Source organism: Lepidochelys olivacea (genome assembly GCF_965140295.1).
Source record: "Lepidochelys olivacea isolate rLepOli2 genome assembly, chromosome: 1".
Lineage (NCBI taxonomy): Eukaryota > Metazoa > Chordata > Testudines > Cheloniidae > Lepidochelys > Lepidochelys olivacea.
Genome location: NC_140411.1, coordinates 333,830,256 through 333,848,280, shown reverse-complemented (window position 1 = coordinate 333,848,280; position 18,025 = coordinate 333,830,256). Strand labels below are relative to the sequence as shown.

The following is an 18,025-nucleotide window of genomic DNA, read 5'->3' as shown; positions in this document are numbered from 1 at the left end:
CCCCCCACACAAATTCACTCTCCTGCTGGTGATAGCCCATCCAAAGTGACAACTCTTTACACAATGTGCATGACAATCAAGTTGGGCTATTTCCTGCACAAATCCAGGTTTTCTCACCCTCCACCCCCCCACACAAATTCACTCTCCTGCTGGTGATAGCCCATCCAAAGTGACAACTCTGAGTTGTCACTTTGGATGGGCTATCACCAGCAGGAGAGTGAATTTGTGTGGGGGGGTGGAGGGTGAGAAAACCTGGATTTGTGCTGGAAATGGCCCACCTGATGATCACTTTAGATAAGCTATTACCAGCAGGACAGTGGGGTGGGAGGAGGTATTGTTTCATATTCTCTGTGTATATATCAAGCCTGCTGCAGTTTCCACGATATGCATCTGAGGAAGTGAGCTGTAGCTCACGAAAGCTTATGCTCTAATAAATTGGTTAGTCTCTAAGGTGCCACAAGTACTCCTTTTCTTTTTGCGAATACAGACTAACACGGCTGTTACTCTGAAACATCTAGAATGGGAAAATTACGTCTTGGAGTTCATTGAGAGCCTTTATCCTGATTTTCCTTTGATTTTACTAACTAGGGATCCGATGTTGGGTGGGAGGAAAGAGGGATTGTCTGCCACTGACCTTTGGGAGGGTTTCAGTTATTCAGTTGATCCTGCAATTAGTTCCATGTGGGCTGAACTCACGTAGAGCTTCACTGACCTTAGTTGGATTTCTTGCAGACAGAAAGGTCCACGTTGACAGAATAGATGACAGATACTAGGTTGTTCACATTTTGTTTGACGTCTATCCTGCTATCTAATTTCACTTCTGGGCTGTAAAAAGCAAATGCCCAAAAGAACAATTAACTATAGAATTCTTGATAGATTTAATGGAACTATAGATGCAGACCATCTATTTTCCCTTGTAATGTCTTTGAAATCCTTCTTAATTATAGATGTAATTGGGATTATAATTGTTAATCAGTGGATCAGTATAATGATGCTATGGGAAGCACATTATTTTTGCTTTACTAATTAGTAATTAAACTGAAGAATTAGTTTGTCTTTATATGGCCTTTGCTGAATGCCTTATTAGTCATTCCCTCACCTTTCCTTTTGTTTATGTTGTCGCTCAAAGGATAAGACCTTCAATAATGGAATTTGTTATGTTTTGGACTTCAGTCAAATAAACCAGAGGGAAGCATTTCTGTGTAGTTAAATATGATATACAGGTGTTTGTGCTCATGTTACAGGATACAGTTTAAGAAAGGTTGGCTGCACAGCGTTGCTGAGAAGAAGTTGTTTTTTTTTAAGACAAAAATGTCACCAGTCCTTGGTGACCAGCTGCCTAGTTATAATTTAGCTGTCCCCCTGCCCTCCCGATCTTGCCAAGGCTGACATCTTTGCTTAATTTTACTTTCTGGTGTAGCCCCATTCAGTAATAATACCAGGCTCTTATATGGCATTTTCATCAGTAGATGTCCAAGAGCTTTACAAGGGTGGGAAGTATAACTATCCCCATTTTACAGATCGTAAAACTGAGGCATATTTTACACATAGTAAAGTGACTTGCCTGAGGTCACTGAGCTAAGAATAGAAACCAAGTCTCTTGAATCTCAGTCCAGTGCTCTATCCAGTAGGTCACATTCATGTTACATATTTAAAAATAAGTATGTTCAAAAGACTTTGAAGGATCTGTGCAGCCTTAGGGTAGGAGAATGGGAATCAGGATTTCTGGGTCCCTTCTGATCTCTACCACTGGTTCACACTGACCACACAGATTTTTAGCATCATTACCTCAGTTTACTTATGTTAAAACAGATATAAATATTTACCAATCTCCCAATGATAATGAGAACTTTTATTAAATAGATTAAAATTCTCTCTCAAGTCCTTACGGTCATTCCTTTGGGATACTGCGCTCTCCTTATGGAACTAGATGGTCCATAGATTTTAATGGGAGAACCATATAAGTAAGGAAAATAGAGGGCTGAAGATGAGTATCTGGAAGGATAAGTTTCCCCTTAATGTGTGTAAAGTGCTCTGAAACTCTCTGCTTAAACATAACTAGATAAGAGGGAGTCTTAAATTTTTAAAACATTGAGGAAAAAAATTATTTTGAAAATCTCTCCGGAAGTGAATGGAAGCCTGTCTTTCTCAACTGCTGAAACTTTCCCTGCTAAGGCAAATTAATAATGGAACAGCTTTAAAATCAATTTCTAATCAAATAAAATGGTATCTCTCTAAATGAAGGACTTGCTGTGCACAGCTGCTCTTATGTTAACCATTAATGCTGAGTAATAGTTTTGCCATGATATTGAACTCTCCAAAGAAAGTCATTACTGTAGCAGATAATAGGAGACTAGAATGTGTGAAAAATCCATACAAAATGAATCTGAAGCCTTGCAAAAAGAAAGTTTAAGGGAGAACTTTGTGGACTTTTTCATACATCTTTGTGTAGCTGACATTTCCCCTTTTACAACTGAAAATATAAAGAAGAACTTAGAGAGAGGAACATGAATGTTCCAAGTGTTTCAGCTTGTAAATTATCTGTGCAATTAATGTTCTAGTCAGAATGGCTTCATCACATACAGAATGAGTCTCCATCTGATCATTATTCACTTTCTATTTTTTTAATGTCTGGAAAGAAAGGCCAAGGACTACAATGTTTGTTGCTCTTACAATGTTCATGATACAGACGCTTTAACGATTCACTTAATTGGGTCTCATATTTCTAAAGCTATCATGTTGAATGCCCGCAGTTATGCAAGCAAGCCAAGTCAATCATGTGAAAGCATTTTAGTTCTGGTAACAAAATGTTCACACCATGGCCAGTACCCATATATTATGTGGAAGGTAACACTGCCGCAGTGCATTTATCATTTAAATAGAAACTTCTGCAGTTAATATTTAAGAAAAAACAAATGCCAAGAAAGATGTCATCTTCACTGGTGACATTCAGAAATGTTAGGCTCATTGTTGAAGTACTTTACAACCTCCAAACCTATGTGTATTCTTACCCCATTCAGCGTTGTATTTAGTTCACAGATACAAATAACCTCAGCTACAGGTGCATGTGAAGGATGAAATTCACTTTGACCATATAAAGACAGAAGTATTGGGTTCCATGCCCATGATCTGGCGGGAGGTGGTGGCTAAATACATTCCCAGCCCAAGGCAAGATACAGGGCTGCAGCACAGGGCCCACAACCACAGACCCTCCCCCTCCCTCCTTGGGGTGTTAGGAAGACTGGGCCTGTGGAATCATGGATTCAGTCACCCCTGGCCTAATGGAAGCCTTCCCAAATGCAAGCCAAATTGCCAGGCCATTTGAGGCTGAAGTTGAGCCTATCAGTCCACACCCAGACAGGCATGAGGTGCTAAGGAATGTGTCGTCACACTGCTTACACTCTCTTTCATCTGCTCAGGGTTAAGTGGTAGGGAAGGCTTCGCACGAGACAGTCTTTGCCAGGGAGACTTTCACTTGGAAAAAAAAATTAAAAAGCCTTTGCCCATGTAAACTAGTTTAGCCGTGGGATTGTCCACTGTAGCATAAACATTGCTTGTGTTGCTGCAGTCTGTGATCTCTTTCCTTTGTCCAATTGTTTGGACAATGTCATTTGCTAAAAATAAAGAACCGTGGAGAAGTGTTCTCTCTGATACTCACAGACAGAGACTTTTCAGCTGTGTGTGAGTGAGAAGGTATTCTGTTGTGAATACTGTATAGTTATCTTAAATATTTCCCTCAGAGAACTGGATAGAGTCCCTTCCACCATCTCTTCTCTACAGATTCAACTCTTCACCACTGGCGGCACCATCTGCTTGGTCAGGGCAATCCCCATGTCTCTTCTCCATAACCCTGCTAATTGGCAGCAGTGCCATCTGTGTCAGGAAGAGGACTGTCCTTTAATTTACCTCCTTTCCCACTCTGTGCCCCAGTTCAGCCTGGGATGGACTCCTCACTGCTGGGTGACCATTTCACCTCATCTTGTAACATTCATTTTGAGTTTTCCTCCTCTACAGTTGGTTGTTACAACCTACTGAGACAGGAGGTCATTCGCTCAGCGGCAACAGATTATGTCCCTTTGACCACTTTTTAGTAGCCAAAAGGATTGAACGCCGCTTGCATGACATGGATATATGGGGAGCTGGGGAGAAGGGGCAATCAGTTGTGAGGGTGTGGGCTGTCTGATCTCTGCTGCGATGGACATGGAAAAACTGGGTAGGAAGAGCTTATTTTTCATGATATAACTAGGTACTAAGGTCACAACAGTTGCACTAGTGTTATGTGGGGTCTTGTGCAGAATCTACATCAGCGTACAGAGAACCTATACAGGTTCATGATGATTAATGCAAGGGCAATGGCTAATAAAATGACAGTCATCTATGATTTTAATTATGGATAAGGCCCCTGATTTTGCATGTATTACTGAAATCTAGCTGGATAATACTGCTGAGTCACTGTTGCACCAGCTGTCTCCAAGTTGGTACTCATTTTAATGTAATTAGCTTAGGAGATAGCTGTTGAATACAGTTCACCATTAGTGTAGGCAGTCTCACATTCCAAACTTGAATTCGTTTGAGTGTCTTCAGTTGATATAAGAATTCCTGTTAAAATGGGAATAGTGGCAATGCATAGGCAGCTACTAGCTCTACCTCAAATGTCCTGTCTTGCTAAGCCAGTTTTATCTAACCTGGCAGTGGGGTCGCCTAGGCATATTTTCCTTGATGATGTTAGTCCCAAAGTGAACATTTCCTTAAGAGAATGTAAAATTTCCGTTAAAGTAATAGCTGTCTGATCCATGTTCAATAAAACATCGATTGATGCCAACATTCTCACTAATTATTAACCCTTCTAAAATTTTCCATTTTGGGGAAAAGACGATTTAAAGAATAAATTAAAGATAATTTGGGCAACGATTATTAAGAAGCTTGTGGCAAAATAGACTTGGTGCCATCAAGGATCTAATAAATACATTAAAATACAGTATAGCTTAGAAAACAACAAAACAACATAAACAAATCTTGCTTGAAATCTATCCAAACCTTTATCTCCATAATGCAAAGATTAGACAAAGAAGGGATATCAAATTAATATGATATGAAGTCTAACCATATGCCAGAGAAGAACAGCATCAAACAAGAGCATAACTAAAATATACTGTATGCAACAAAGAACCCTGCAGTGCTGACATAGTTCAAGGGTAACAGTATACTACAATGAAACATAAAGGTGTGGGTCTCTGATGCACTCTACAAGTCAGGTTCTAGCGTATCTGATTAAAATGGGAATTTAAAGCAATAGATTTTAGAAATGAAACTAAATGAAATCTTGAATGTTAATAGGGCTTTTAGAAGAATTATCTAATACCTTGTCAAATAATGTACTTTTATATTCAACAGACTTGGAGCCATATAGGGTACATCTAGATTGTCAGGCTCAACGGGTAGTGATCAATGGCTCCATGTCTAGTTGGCAACCGGTGTCAAGTGGAGTGCCCCAGGGGTCGGTCCTGGGGCCGGTTTTGTTCAATATCTTCATAAATGATCTGGAGGATGGTGTGGATTGCACTCTCAGCAAATTTGCGGATGATACTAAACTAGGAGGAGTGATAGATACACTGGAGGGCAGGGATAGGATACAGAGGGACCTAGACAAATTGGAGGATTGGGCCAAAAGAAATCTGATGAAGTTCAATAAGGATAAGTGCAGGGTCCTGCACTTAGGACGGAAGAACCCAATGCACAGCTACAGACTAGGGACCGAATGGCTAGGCAGTAGTTCTGCGGAAAAGGACCTAGGGGTTACAGTGGACGAGAAGCTGTATATGAGTCAGCAGTGTGCCCTTGTTGCCAAGAAGGCCAATGGCATTTTGGGATGTATAAGTAGGGGCATAGCGAGCAGATCGAGGGTCGTGATCGTTCCCCTCTATTCGACATTGGTGAGGCCTCATCTGGAGTACTGTGTCCAGTTTTGGGCCCCACACTACAAGAAGGATGTGGATAAATTGGAGAGAGTCCAGCGAAGGGCAACAAAAATGATTAGGGGTCTGGAACACATGAGTTATGAGGAGAGGCTGAGGGAACTGGGATTGTTTAGTCTGCAGAAGAGAAGAATGAGGGGGGATTTGAGAGCTGCCTTCAACTACCTGAGAGGTGGTTCCAGAGAGGATGGTTCTAGACTATTCTCAGTGGTAGAAGAGGACAGGACAAGGAGTAATGGTCTCAAGTTGCAGTGGGGGAGGTTTAGGTTGGATATTAGGCAAAACTTTTTCACTAGGAGGGTGGTGAAACACTGGGATGCATTACCTAGGGAGGTGGTAGAATCTCCTTCCTTAGAAGTTTTTAAGGTCAGGCTTGACAAAGCCCTGGCTGGGATGATTTAATTGGGGATTTGTCCTGCTTTGAGCAGGGGGTTGGACTAGATGACCTCCTGAGGTCCCTTCCAACCCTGATATTCTATGATTCTATGATCTACACTGCAGTAAAAAACCCACACCACTGAGTCTCTGAGCCCTGGTCAGTTGACTCAGGCTTGCCACACTTGGGCTGTGGGGCTAAAAACTACAGTGTAGACATCCGGACTCATGCTTGAACCCAAAGGTATACACACTACATTTTTTAGCCCTGCAGCCTGAGCCCCACAAGCCTCAGTCAGCTGACCCAGGCAGGCCATGGCCATTCCACAGGTCTTTCATTGCAGTGTAGACTTGGCTAGCCAAAATGCAGTTCTTCTTATTAACAATAGTGGGTGTTCTGCATGCAGATCCAAGTCAGCATGCAGCCCTTAGAGAAGAACACCCCTTCTAATGAAGTTTCTATATAATATTAATCTATAATTACTTATCTTGTCATAGACAGCATTTACAAGCTTTAAATATTGATAAAATATAGATGGAGCTCAATCAAATTCAGATCAATGCAGGTGAAATGCCATCAACAAATTTCACTGTCTAGTCCTCTGGAGCATCCAGAATATTTGGTTTAAAAAGGAAATATTTGTCACTTAAATTATATGATCATTTTCATGAAATGAAACATTTAGCTATATCTGGGCGAGATCCTCGGGTAGTTTAAATCAGCATAGTGTTATGGGCTTCAGTAGAGTTATGCCAGTTTGCACCAGCTGAATCTGTAAAAACAGGGATCATACCCTATGATTGGAGAATTGCTAATATAGTACCTATTTTTAAGAAAGGGGGAAAATGTGATCCGGGAAATTACAGGACCATTGGTTTGTCTTCAACTGTATTCAAAGTCTTGGAACAAATTCTGAAAGAGAAAGTAGTTAAAGACAGAGATAAACAGCACCTCAAAAAAAAATTCAACATGGTTTTACAAAAAGTAGATTGTGCTAGACCAACCTGATCTCTTTCTTTGAGAAGATAGCTGATTTTTTAGACAAAGGAAATGCAGTAGATCTAATACACTTGGATTTCAGTAAGGCATTTGATACAGTTCCACATGGGAATTTTTTTGTTAAATTGGAGAAGATGGGGATTAATACGAGAATTGAAGGTAGATAAGCAGCTGGTTAAAGGGGAGACTACACTGGGTCATACTGAAAGGTAAACTGTCAGGGTGGAGGAAGGTTACTAGTGGAGTTCCGCAGGAATCTGTCCTGGGACCAATCTTATTTAACATTTTTATTCATGACCTTGGCACAAAAAGTGGGAGTGTGCTAATAAAATTTGCAGTTGACACAAAGTTGGGAGGCCTTGACAGTACAGAGGAAGACTGGAATATCATACTAGAAGATCTGGAGGACCTTGAAAACTGAGTAATAAAAATGGGATGACATTTAATAGTGCAGAGTGCAAGGTCATGCACTTAAAGACTAACAACAATTTTTTTGCTGTAAACTGGGGCCATATCAGTTGGAAGCGACAGAGAAGAAGAAAGACCTGGGTGTACCGATTGGTCACAGGATGACTATGAGTCACCAATGTGATGTTGCTGTGAAAAAGGCTAACGCAATCTAGGAAGCATCAAGCAAGGTATTTCCAGTCAAGATAGGGAAATGTTATTGCCATTATACAAGGCAAGACTTCTTTCAGAATATTGTGTACAATTATTGTCTTCCATGTTTAAGAAAGATTAATTCAAACTGGAACAGGTGCAGAGAAGGGCTCCTGGGATGATCAGAGGAAAGGAAAACGTACCTTATGAGAGGAGACTCAAGGAGCTTGGCTTTTTTAACCTAACAAAACAAAGGCTGAGGGGAGATACGATTGCTCTTAATAAATACATCAGAGGGATAAATACCAGGGAGGGAGAGGAGTTATTTAAGTTTAGCATCAATGTTGACACAAGAACAAATGGATATAAACTGGCCATCAACAAGGTTTGGCTTGAAATTAGACAAAGATTTCTAACCATCAGAGGAGTGAAATTCTGGAAGAGCCTACCAAGGGGAGCAGTGGGGGCAAAAAACCTAACTAGCTTAAAAACTGAGCTTGATAAGTTTATGGTGGGGATGGTATAATGAGACTGCCTACAATGGCATGGCGTCCATCTGTGATTGCTAGTAGCAAAAATCCTTAATGGCTGCTATGGGATATGAGATGGGGAGGGCTATGTGTTACTACAGAGAAATCTTTCCCAGGTATCTGGCTGCTGGGTCTTGCCAACATGCTCAGGGTTCTGCTGATCACTATGTTTGGGGTCAGGAAGGAATTTTCCACAGGTCAGGTTGGCAGAGACCCTGGAGGCATGGGTAACTTGAAGGTTTAAACCAAAGTAAATGATGGATTATTTGTAACTTGAAGTCATGATTTGAGGACTTCAGTAACTCAGCCAAAGCTTATGAGTCTGTTACAGAACGGGGTGGGTGAGGTTCTGTGGCCTGCAATGTGCAGGAAATCAGACTAGATTATCGTTATGGTTCCTTCTGGCCTTAAAGTCTATGAGTCGATGAGCTAGGATCTGATCTATTAATCTATACCCCTTCAAAAGATTGATTCCATCTTAAATAAAAGCCCAAATCTCTACATTCATAGCACAAAAGACTGAGGTTAGAAACACTCCCGTGTAGGACAATCTTTCATCTTCTATCTGAATTACCATTAATCATAATATAAGATTGAAGATAGCAATTAAGGAGTCAGACCTATTTTTTTATCTGAAATAAAACTGACCACTCAAGAAAATCCAAGCATTTTTACAATTCAATTATCACAACAAATGGCTCAGGATTATTATAATTTTAATGATGTAACCAAAATATTTTAAAAGATGCTTTGGGTTGATATTAATGGACCTCACTGAACTGTCTGCTCCCAGTCTTTCGCAAGGAGACATTGATTGGGTGGGAGGGCTTGCTGAGGGATAATTTTGTATTCTGTGGTCAAGGTCTGTAATTGTGGGCATCAGTACAGTTTGATTTTGTTTGTATTTTGAATTACATTTTGTATGTGTGCCTAGACTACCCAATTTAAATAAACCTAAATGAATAAATTAAATACAAATCTCTCAACTCCCAGAGGGAGTATTTCAAGCAAGAATCTTCAGATCAATTTTAATAAATGAATTAGTCCGTGTGGATCACAAAAATAAAACTAGATATAATCAACCCTAAGCAAACACAAATTCTTGTTCCATCCAGGGCATCAAAATTAATGAATTGCTGTTGTCCTGTGTGTTAAGTCTTTGCATATCTCAGTAAATGCTGCTAAACTTGCTCAGAAATTTGAAATCCAGTCATTCTTAAAAATGATATTCTCTCAGACCTGGAAATTTCACGTAGAGAATATGAAGTGCTTTGCAGCTCTTGTGGTGCAGAAGACTGTGCTATGTGTTTTCTCCATGAATCAAAGTGGTATATATTTTTGTTTTTATGTTTTGTGGGTTGCACCTTGTGCAAGTGTTTGTATTTGAATAGTCAAATGCCAATGCAGACAATGGTCATTAACAATATAGAATCATTATACTCCTTTATGAATTGAATGCACAGTAACTCGTATCCGGGTTCTCTATATACATTGGTATATAACTGCTTTATATTTACCTTTTGTGTAGAGATGAGCCCAACCTACAAAACTCAATTGGATATGAATTTACCTAAAGTTCAAAAAATGTTTAAAACTGAATTCTTGGATCAGATTCACCTAATCTTGTATGTGTGTTCATAGTTTTAAAGTTCTTTATAATTATTTATTCAACACCAACAATGCAATTGGTGCTGCGCAAACAACAATATGTGTTCCGTGCCCCAAAGAGGTTACATTTCAGTTCAGACAAAAATAATATATGGCCTATGTTAGAAACGATAGTGGTCATTTTAGAAAGACTTAGTGGAAGTCGATATGACTAGAGAGATGTGAAAGAAGATAGAGATTTGAAATGCTGGAAAGGGAGATTGTCACAAGCATAAAATATAATGTCATCAGGAGAGACAGAACTCCTTTGTCCATCACATGAAGATCATCATCCTCAGCTTGACTCAGAGATTGGTCCTATAATTGGTATTCAATAATAAATAGTGATAATGTTGATGGTACATTTGGTCATGGGTTGTTGGTAACTAGTTATTCTGAATTTACACTGGTGTACCCAACATCAGCATTTGTCCCAAGTATCTTTATTGCTTTGCTTAAGCATTTGAAGGCTCTCTAGATTCCAAAAGTGCAGAAAGAGTAATTATTAATATCTCTATCCTCTGGACATAGCTTGCTTTGATCTTTTTGTGTAGAGGACAATGGAGCTGATGTGTATTACAAAGATTAAGAATCTTCCTGATTTCTTCAGATTTCCCTCTTCTGGAGTTTTACAGACATAGATACTTTAGTTGCATGTCATTTTCAGGATACTTTTATGCCATATCTGTTTCCTAATTAAGGATTTCAGCCAAAGCCCATTTAAATCAGTGGAAAGACTCCTGTAAACTTCAATGAGCTTTGCATCAGGCTTGCGTTTCCATAGACCAGAATATTTTTAAAAGTTTGTTTTATAAAGTATCTGTTTGTCCTAAAAGGTTATCTCCCATCCCAAAAATACTTTGGGTGAAATCTTGGGACCATTGAAGTCAATGGCAATACTTCCCTTTGAAATGTTTTAATAAAAACAATATTTTTAGTAAAGTGTAAGAAGATAAAGAACATCCTAACATCCTACCACATGTTATTTATATAGTGCTAATAGTATGAAATATTGATATACCGCATATTAAAGGATTTTTAATGTTCTCTAAAAGTCTTTAGCATTATGTTATTTTCTTCAAATAATGTGCAATATACTGAAATGAATACAATATATCTTCTTTCATTTTTAGCCTCCCCATGGGTAGATAAAAGCCGAACTCCAAACAAGATAGATCTATATGATGTTCGCAGAAGACCATGGTAAGCTTTCTTTGGAGGACTGAAGCACATGAAATTGTCAACATAGTACATATTCTGATAAAAGACAAAATAAATAGTAAATATGGGCTAAATACTACACTAAACCCTCTTCTGATAATTTTTGAGGACTTAAAGTTCAAATTTTAAAATATTTTCACTTTGTAAACTCAGTTCAGCTTTTTTGGTAGGTGACATATATGCTATACCATATTGCTATACAGAAGGAATTTTCATGATAAAGACAAATACCCAGGTGGCATGACGATAAGACCATTAAACACTTGGATTGAAGGCAGCAAACCAAACCAAATTAGGATGATCAAAATGAACCATTTCCAGAATGATTTACAAACATGGTCCTAGAGGTTAGGCTAGTACTACAGTCACCAGAGCAGTGGACATTCTCTGAAAATGCTCTTTTTCAGTACTGACTTTTAGCATTTTTTCCATCAGAATACCATTCCATTTTTTCCTCGCTGTATTTTCTCATTTGTATTTTGCTCATTTTTATTTGTATTGGTTAAGTATACAGTCAAACCTGCCTAAGTGATCACCTCTGAAGAGAGACCATCTGTCACAAGCAACTACTTGCAGAGGCCACAGAACATTTTCCCCCTATAATTTAACTGGGAAGAAACTGCTATCTGGCTTCCCAGCTCTGAAGGCAGTGCCCCTGCCAGCAGCAATTCAAAAGTAAAGGTGGCAATGCCATTCCTTTGAAGAGAGACGGCATATTACAAGCAACCACATTTACTAATTCCCATGAGTGGTCACTCTTGCCACATTTTACTGTACTCTCATTAGAAAAACATCTTTCCCTGAGTTGGGCAGCTGTAATAATTCACCTGCTAACTTGTCATCAAGATATATTTAGCTCTCAAATCCTATTCACCCCTCTCTGTTGTCAACGTACAAGAACAGTGAATTCCTATGTACTGCCTCCAGGTCTCACTGTTGTTACTTGAACCTTGGTTTACCTAGAAGGAGAAGCAATGAGAAAAAGTGACAGTGCATGAATTTCCTACTGAAATGCAACTGGGGAGTTCCTTTGGTTCAGCTAGACTTGATTTTAGAGATCAGAGGGTCTTTGCATCAAATGTAGAGTGGTGTTTTCAAGTTTTTATCTTTCATATCTTTTCATTTGTTTATTTCAGGTACATCCAAGGAGCTGCATCTCCAAAAGACATGCTTATTTTAGTTGATGCGTAAGTGTTTAAAGACTGGATATTAATACTGGAGAGATGAAAAGCTATTTGGCACCTTTTGAACAAACTATTGCAAGCTGAAGAAGAGATGAGGTTAAAAATAAGACATTTGAATTGTTGAAAAAAACAGCCTTGATATTAGGATGTCTTTATGTCAGTGGTTCCCAAACTTGTTCCGCCGCTTGTGCAGGGAAAGCCCCTGGCGGGCCGGGCTGGTTTGTTTAACTGCCACAACCACAGGTTCAGCCTATTGTGGCTCCCAGTGGCCGCGGTTCGCTGCTCCAGGCCAATGGGAGCTGCTGGAAGCAGCGCGGGCCAAGGGACGTCCTGGCCGCCGCTTCCAGCAGCTCCCATTGGCCTGGAGCAGCGAACCGCGGCCACTGGGAGCCACAATCAGCCAAACCTGCGGACACGGCAGGTAAACAAAGTGGCCTGGCCTGGCAGGGGCTTTCCCTGCACAAGCTGGGGAACAATTTTGGGAACCACCGCTCTATGTCCATCTGATGTTGGACATAAACATCTCAATTACTGAAATAACCAATAGAAAATCTCTCAGGTGAATGCCAGAGCTTGTTGTGAAACACAGAAGAAAGTACTAGAAGCAAAGAGCTGGATTTGTCTGAGAATTAATTTGCATGGTTTGGTGACCAAAAGGATGAGAATTCATGTATGCTTAATGTATTGTATTCTAGCTCTCCACAGTTTATCTTAAACTGTTCAAAAGCCTAAAGTCCAACCCCTTCAGAGCTCTCAAAACATTAATCCCCAAACAGTAAAAATAAATACGTAAATGTGAGAATACACTGATTTTTTTAAAAAAACGACAGTTTTGAATGTAAAGCCAAAATGAAATACGGGGGAATGAACGTAGAGGGTAAAATGGCATATTTTTGGGACTTTAGCTGCATTGATTTGCTCCATTATTCAAATGGGGTTGTTCTACATTACAATAACATTAATGAAGATAATGTTATAAAATTCTATGACAAATTTACAGTGCCATTTCCCATTGTATAAATAAATCTGCCTCTGGTTTGGTATTTATATTCAGAGATTCATTCCATGCTGTGTGAAGACTAAGGGAAGAAATTCATAAAAACATTTCTCTGTACCCCTAGAATCATAGACTATTAGGGTTGGAAGAGACCTCAGGAGGTCATCTAGTCCAACACCCTACTCAAAGCATGACCAATCCCCAACTAAATCATCCCAGCCAGGGCTTTGTCAAGCCTGACCTTAAAAACTTCTAAGGAAGGAGATTCCACCTCCCTAGGTAATGCATTCCAGTGTTGCACCACCCTCCTAGTGAAAAAGTTTTGCCTAATATCCAACCTAAGCCTCCTCCACTGCAACTTGAGACCATTACTCCTCGTTCTGTCATCTGCTACCACTGAGAACAGTCTAGATCCATCCTCTTTGGAACCCCCTTTCAGGTAGTTGGAGGCTGCTCTCAAATCCCCCCTCATTCTTCTCTTCTCCAGACTAAACAAGCCCAGTTCCCTCAGCCTCTCCTCCTAAGTCATTTATTCCAGTCCTCTAATCATTTTTGTTGCCCTCCGCTGGACGCTTTCCAATTTTTCCACATCTTTCTTGTAGTGTGGGGCCCAAAACTGGACACAGTACTCCAGATGAGGCCTCACCAATGTCAAATAGAGGGGAACGATCATGTCCCTCAATCTGCTGGTAATGCCCCTACTTATACATCCCAAAATGCCATTGGTCTTCTTCGCAACAAGGGCACACTGTTGACTCATATGCAGCTTTTTGTCCACTGTAACCCCTAGGTCCTTTTCTGCAGAACTGCTGCCTAGCCATTCGGTCCCTAGTCTGTAGCGGTGCATGGGATTCTTCCGTCCGAAGTGCAGGACTCTGCACTTGTCTGTGTTGAACCTCATCCGATTTCTTTTGGCCCAATCCTCTAATTTGTCTAGGTCCCTCTGTATCCTATCCCTACCCTCCAGCATCTGCAAACTTGCTGAGGTGCAATCCACACCATCCTCCAGATCATTTATGAAGATATTGAACAAAATCGGCCCCAGGACCGACCCTTGGGGCACTCCACTTGATACCGGCTGCCAACTAGACATGGAGCCATTGATCACTACCCATTGAGCCCGACAATCTAGCCAGCTTTCTATCCATCTTATAGTCCATTCATCCAGCCCATATTTCTTTAACTTGCTGGCAAGAATACTGTTGGAAACCGTGTCAAAAGCTTTGCTAAAATCAAGGAACAATACGTCCACTGCTTTCCCCTCATCCACAGAGCCAGTTATCTCGTCATAGAAGGCAATTAGATTAGTCAGGCATGACTTGCCCTTGGTGAATCCATGCTGACTGTTCCTGATCACTTTCCTCTTCTCTAAGTGCTTCAGAATTGATTTCCTTGAGGACCTGCTCCATGATTTTTCCAGGGACTGAGATGAGGCTGACTGGCCTATAGTTCCCAGGATTTTCCTTCTTCCCTTTTTTAAAGATGGGCAATACATTAGCCTTTTTCCAGTCGTCCGGGACCTCCCCTGATTGCCATGAGTTTTCAAAGATAATGGCCAATGCCTCTGCAATCACATCAGCCAACTCCTTTAGCACTCTCGGATGTAGCGCATCCGGCCCCATGGACTTGTGCTCGTCCAGCTTTTCTAAATGGTCCCAAACCACTTCATTCTCCACAGAGGGCTTGTCACCTCCTCCCCATGCTGTGCTGCCCAGTGCAGCAGTCTGGGAGCTGACCTTGTTCGTGAAGACAGAGGCAAAAAAGCATTGAGTGCATTAGCTTTTTCCACATCCTCTATCACTAGGTTGCCTCCCTCATTCAGTAAGGGGCCCACATTTTCCTTGACTTTCTTCTTGTTGCTAATATACCTGAAGAAACCCTTCTTGTTACTCTTAACATCTCTTGCTAGCTGCAACTCCAGGTGTGATTTGGCCTTCCTGATTTCACTCCTGCATGCCCGAGCAATATTTTTATACTCTTCCCTGGTCATTTGTCCAGGCTTCCACTTCTTGTAAGCTTCTTTTTTGTGTTTAAGATCAGCAAGGATTTCACTGTTAAGCCAAGTTGGTCGCCTGCCATATTTACTATTCTTTCTACAGATCAGGATGGTTTGTGCCTGTAACCTCAATAAGGATTCTTTAAAATACAGCCAGCTCTCCTGGACTCCTTTCCCCCTCATGTTGTTCTCCCAGGGGATCCTTCCCATCAGTTCCCTGAGGTTGTCGAAGTCTGCTTTTCTGAAGTCCAGTGTCCATATTCTGCTGCTCTCCTTTCTTCCCCTTGTCAAGATTTCCTTTGTTAAGCCAATGTCAAGAGTCTGGGGGAATCATCAGGCTTGAAGTGTCTCCAGATTGCTTTATACTGAAAAAAAATCTATTCATTGGTTCTTTGCCTCACTGGGAGAGATTGCATTTGATGTTTTTAAATGCAGTCAAATACTGCTGTATTGCAGAGGTGTGTTTTATCAGCATTTGCAATTCCACCCCTTCCTCCCTCCCAAAGTTTGAGCTTTGCCCTGAAACAAGCATGCCGCAATTTAGATCCCTGAAAATATAACGCCTTGACTGAATAGAAGAGAGTAGAAGAATTTTTAGGGAACACACAATTTGTATGTGATAAATTCTCATGGCAATCATGAATTGAAAATGAGGAAAAGATGTGTCACTGTGGGTCATGGGTCAGGTGACAAAACTATTCTTCTGAACCACAAAGTTATGGCTTGGAGACTAACTCTGGAACTTTTTATTTTCTGTAACAAGTATTGCCATTGCAGAGCAACTCTTAAAGGTGAGACTTGGGGCTGAGTAAGCACTTCTGGAGCAATCTTGAGTATGAAAATATGGGAGCCAGTTTATAAAATCTAGTTCCACTGTATGTTTTCAACTGAACTCCTTCAATCCATTTTTTAAATTTTCTCTGTTATGCAGGAGTGGGAGCGTTAGTGGACTGACACTGAAGTTGATCCGAACCTCCGTCATTGAGATGCTAGAAACCTTGTCAGATGATGATTTTGTGAATGTAGTTTCAGTGAGTATCAATTCTTTCAGTAACTGGTAGTGGCATCAGTGATACAAGGAGGCTCTTTTCTGGGCCAGAGTTGAGTACTTGGTTGTGTCTTAAACTGGACACACAGTGCTTCCAAGCTGAAATATGTGATGCAAACATTTTATTAAATATAATGAAAGGCACTGAAACTTTGAGACATGTGGATTTGAAATTAGAAGTGATTGGCTGATCCACGACTCTTCAAGGCAAAGTTTGCTTTTTACCATGATGCAAGAAAGCTTAATTTTAAGAAAATTTTGGTTTATTAGAGCAAAATTCTCTTTTTTAATCCACATTGTTGCTCTCTATTGAACATTATTCATTTGTTCTGCATGTGCAATTTCTACTGAGATCATCATATGCTTCCCAGCCTCAGTAGTGGAAAATATGAGAGCTGCTTATTTGAGATAGAATAATAAGATGAGGGTAAGGAGTTGATTCTCCACTGACTTTCTACTTGTTTACTCATTTATACCTGTGTATAACAGACTAAATTCTCAGCTGGTGTAATTTAGTGCAGTTCATGGTACATCATGACAAATGGTTAAGAGTGTATTGTTTAATATAGAAATTAATGGTCTGGGTGAACGGTCAGAGCTTAAATGGCTGAAAGAATCATAATATGGATCAATGACTATCAAGCCTCAAATGCCTGGTGGAGGACCCTCTTTGGACAATGGCAAGAACCACATAGCCGAGTTAGCAGGCTCTGCAGGGCAGACACAGACATGGCCATCGAGCCTCGGCTCTCTGTTGAATAAAGGTTGTGACATTCCAGAGTGTGCATCCTGCTACTATGCGCCACAGGTTAAACATTAAACTATTTTGCGTGGACAGTCTACTGGTATCAGTAGTTTTCACCACCCCAGTATCTCACCATCATCATTCACCAAACTTCACCAAAAGACTCATGGAACGAGTTTCCTACACAGTGCTGACAGGACTGAAAAGCTGGAAGCCGATATGCAACGATCTCCATATGAATGGCCTAGGTGGGGTGGTTGCATGAAATCCCAGACTGGGGGAGTCAGGAGTAACGGAGGAGCTGAGGGAGAGGGAAGTAATTTCTGGGAATGAACCTGGGAGTGAACCTGGAGGGTTGGTGGGGGTTGGTGGGAGAAGTATAGAACAAGGTTTTTCTGGGAGGTGGGAGGGATTGTTGAGGAGTTGGGGAGTCTCCCCCATGCAGATTCTGGCTGACCCTTAGTCTCTCATTCAGGCACATGTGCCTCTGTCCCCATGTGATTCTGCATCCCCATTCAGCCACCCCTCCACTGTCCCCATGTAGCCCTGCATCCCTTGTTCCCTATTCCCACGTGGCCCTGCACCCCCATTCCACCCCACCCTAGTCTGTCCCCTCCCACTAGCCCTTCTGAATCCTAGTCTGTAACCCCCCATTAGCTCCATGTCCCCTGCTTTGACTGTTCCCTCTTCCCCATATCCCATGCATC

The 18,025-nt window shown here is 40.8% G+C and overlaps 1 protein-coding gene across 3 annotated transcripts in view; it reads left to right on the top strand.

Moving 5' to 3' along the window:
- Nucleotides 1-18,025, top strand: part of CACNA2D1 (calcium voltage-gated channel auxiliary subunit alpha2delta 1) — a 681,161-nt gene that overhangs the window by 494,085 nt on the left and 169,051 nt on the right. For all 3 annotated transcript variants that reach the window (XM_084632490.1, XM_084632488.1, XM_084632489.1), the window contains 3 exons: nucleotides 11,261-11,330; nucleotides 12,485-12,535; nucleotides 16,457-16,556. In XM_084632490.1, coding sequence (XP_084488616.1) covers nucleotides 11,261-11,330; nucleotides 12,485-12,535; nucleotides 16,457-16,556 — 221 coding nt within the window. The remainder of the gene's footprint in view (nucleotides 1-11,260; nucleotides 11,331-12,484; nucleotides 12,536-16,456; nucleotides 16,557-18,025) is intronic.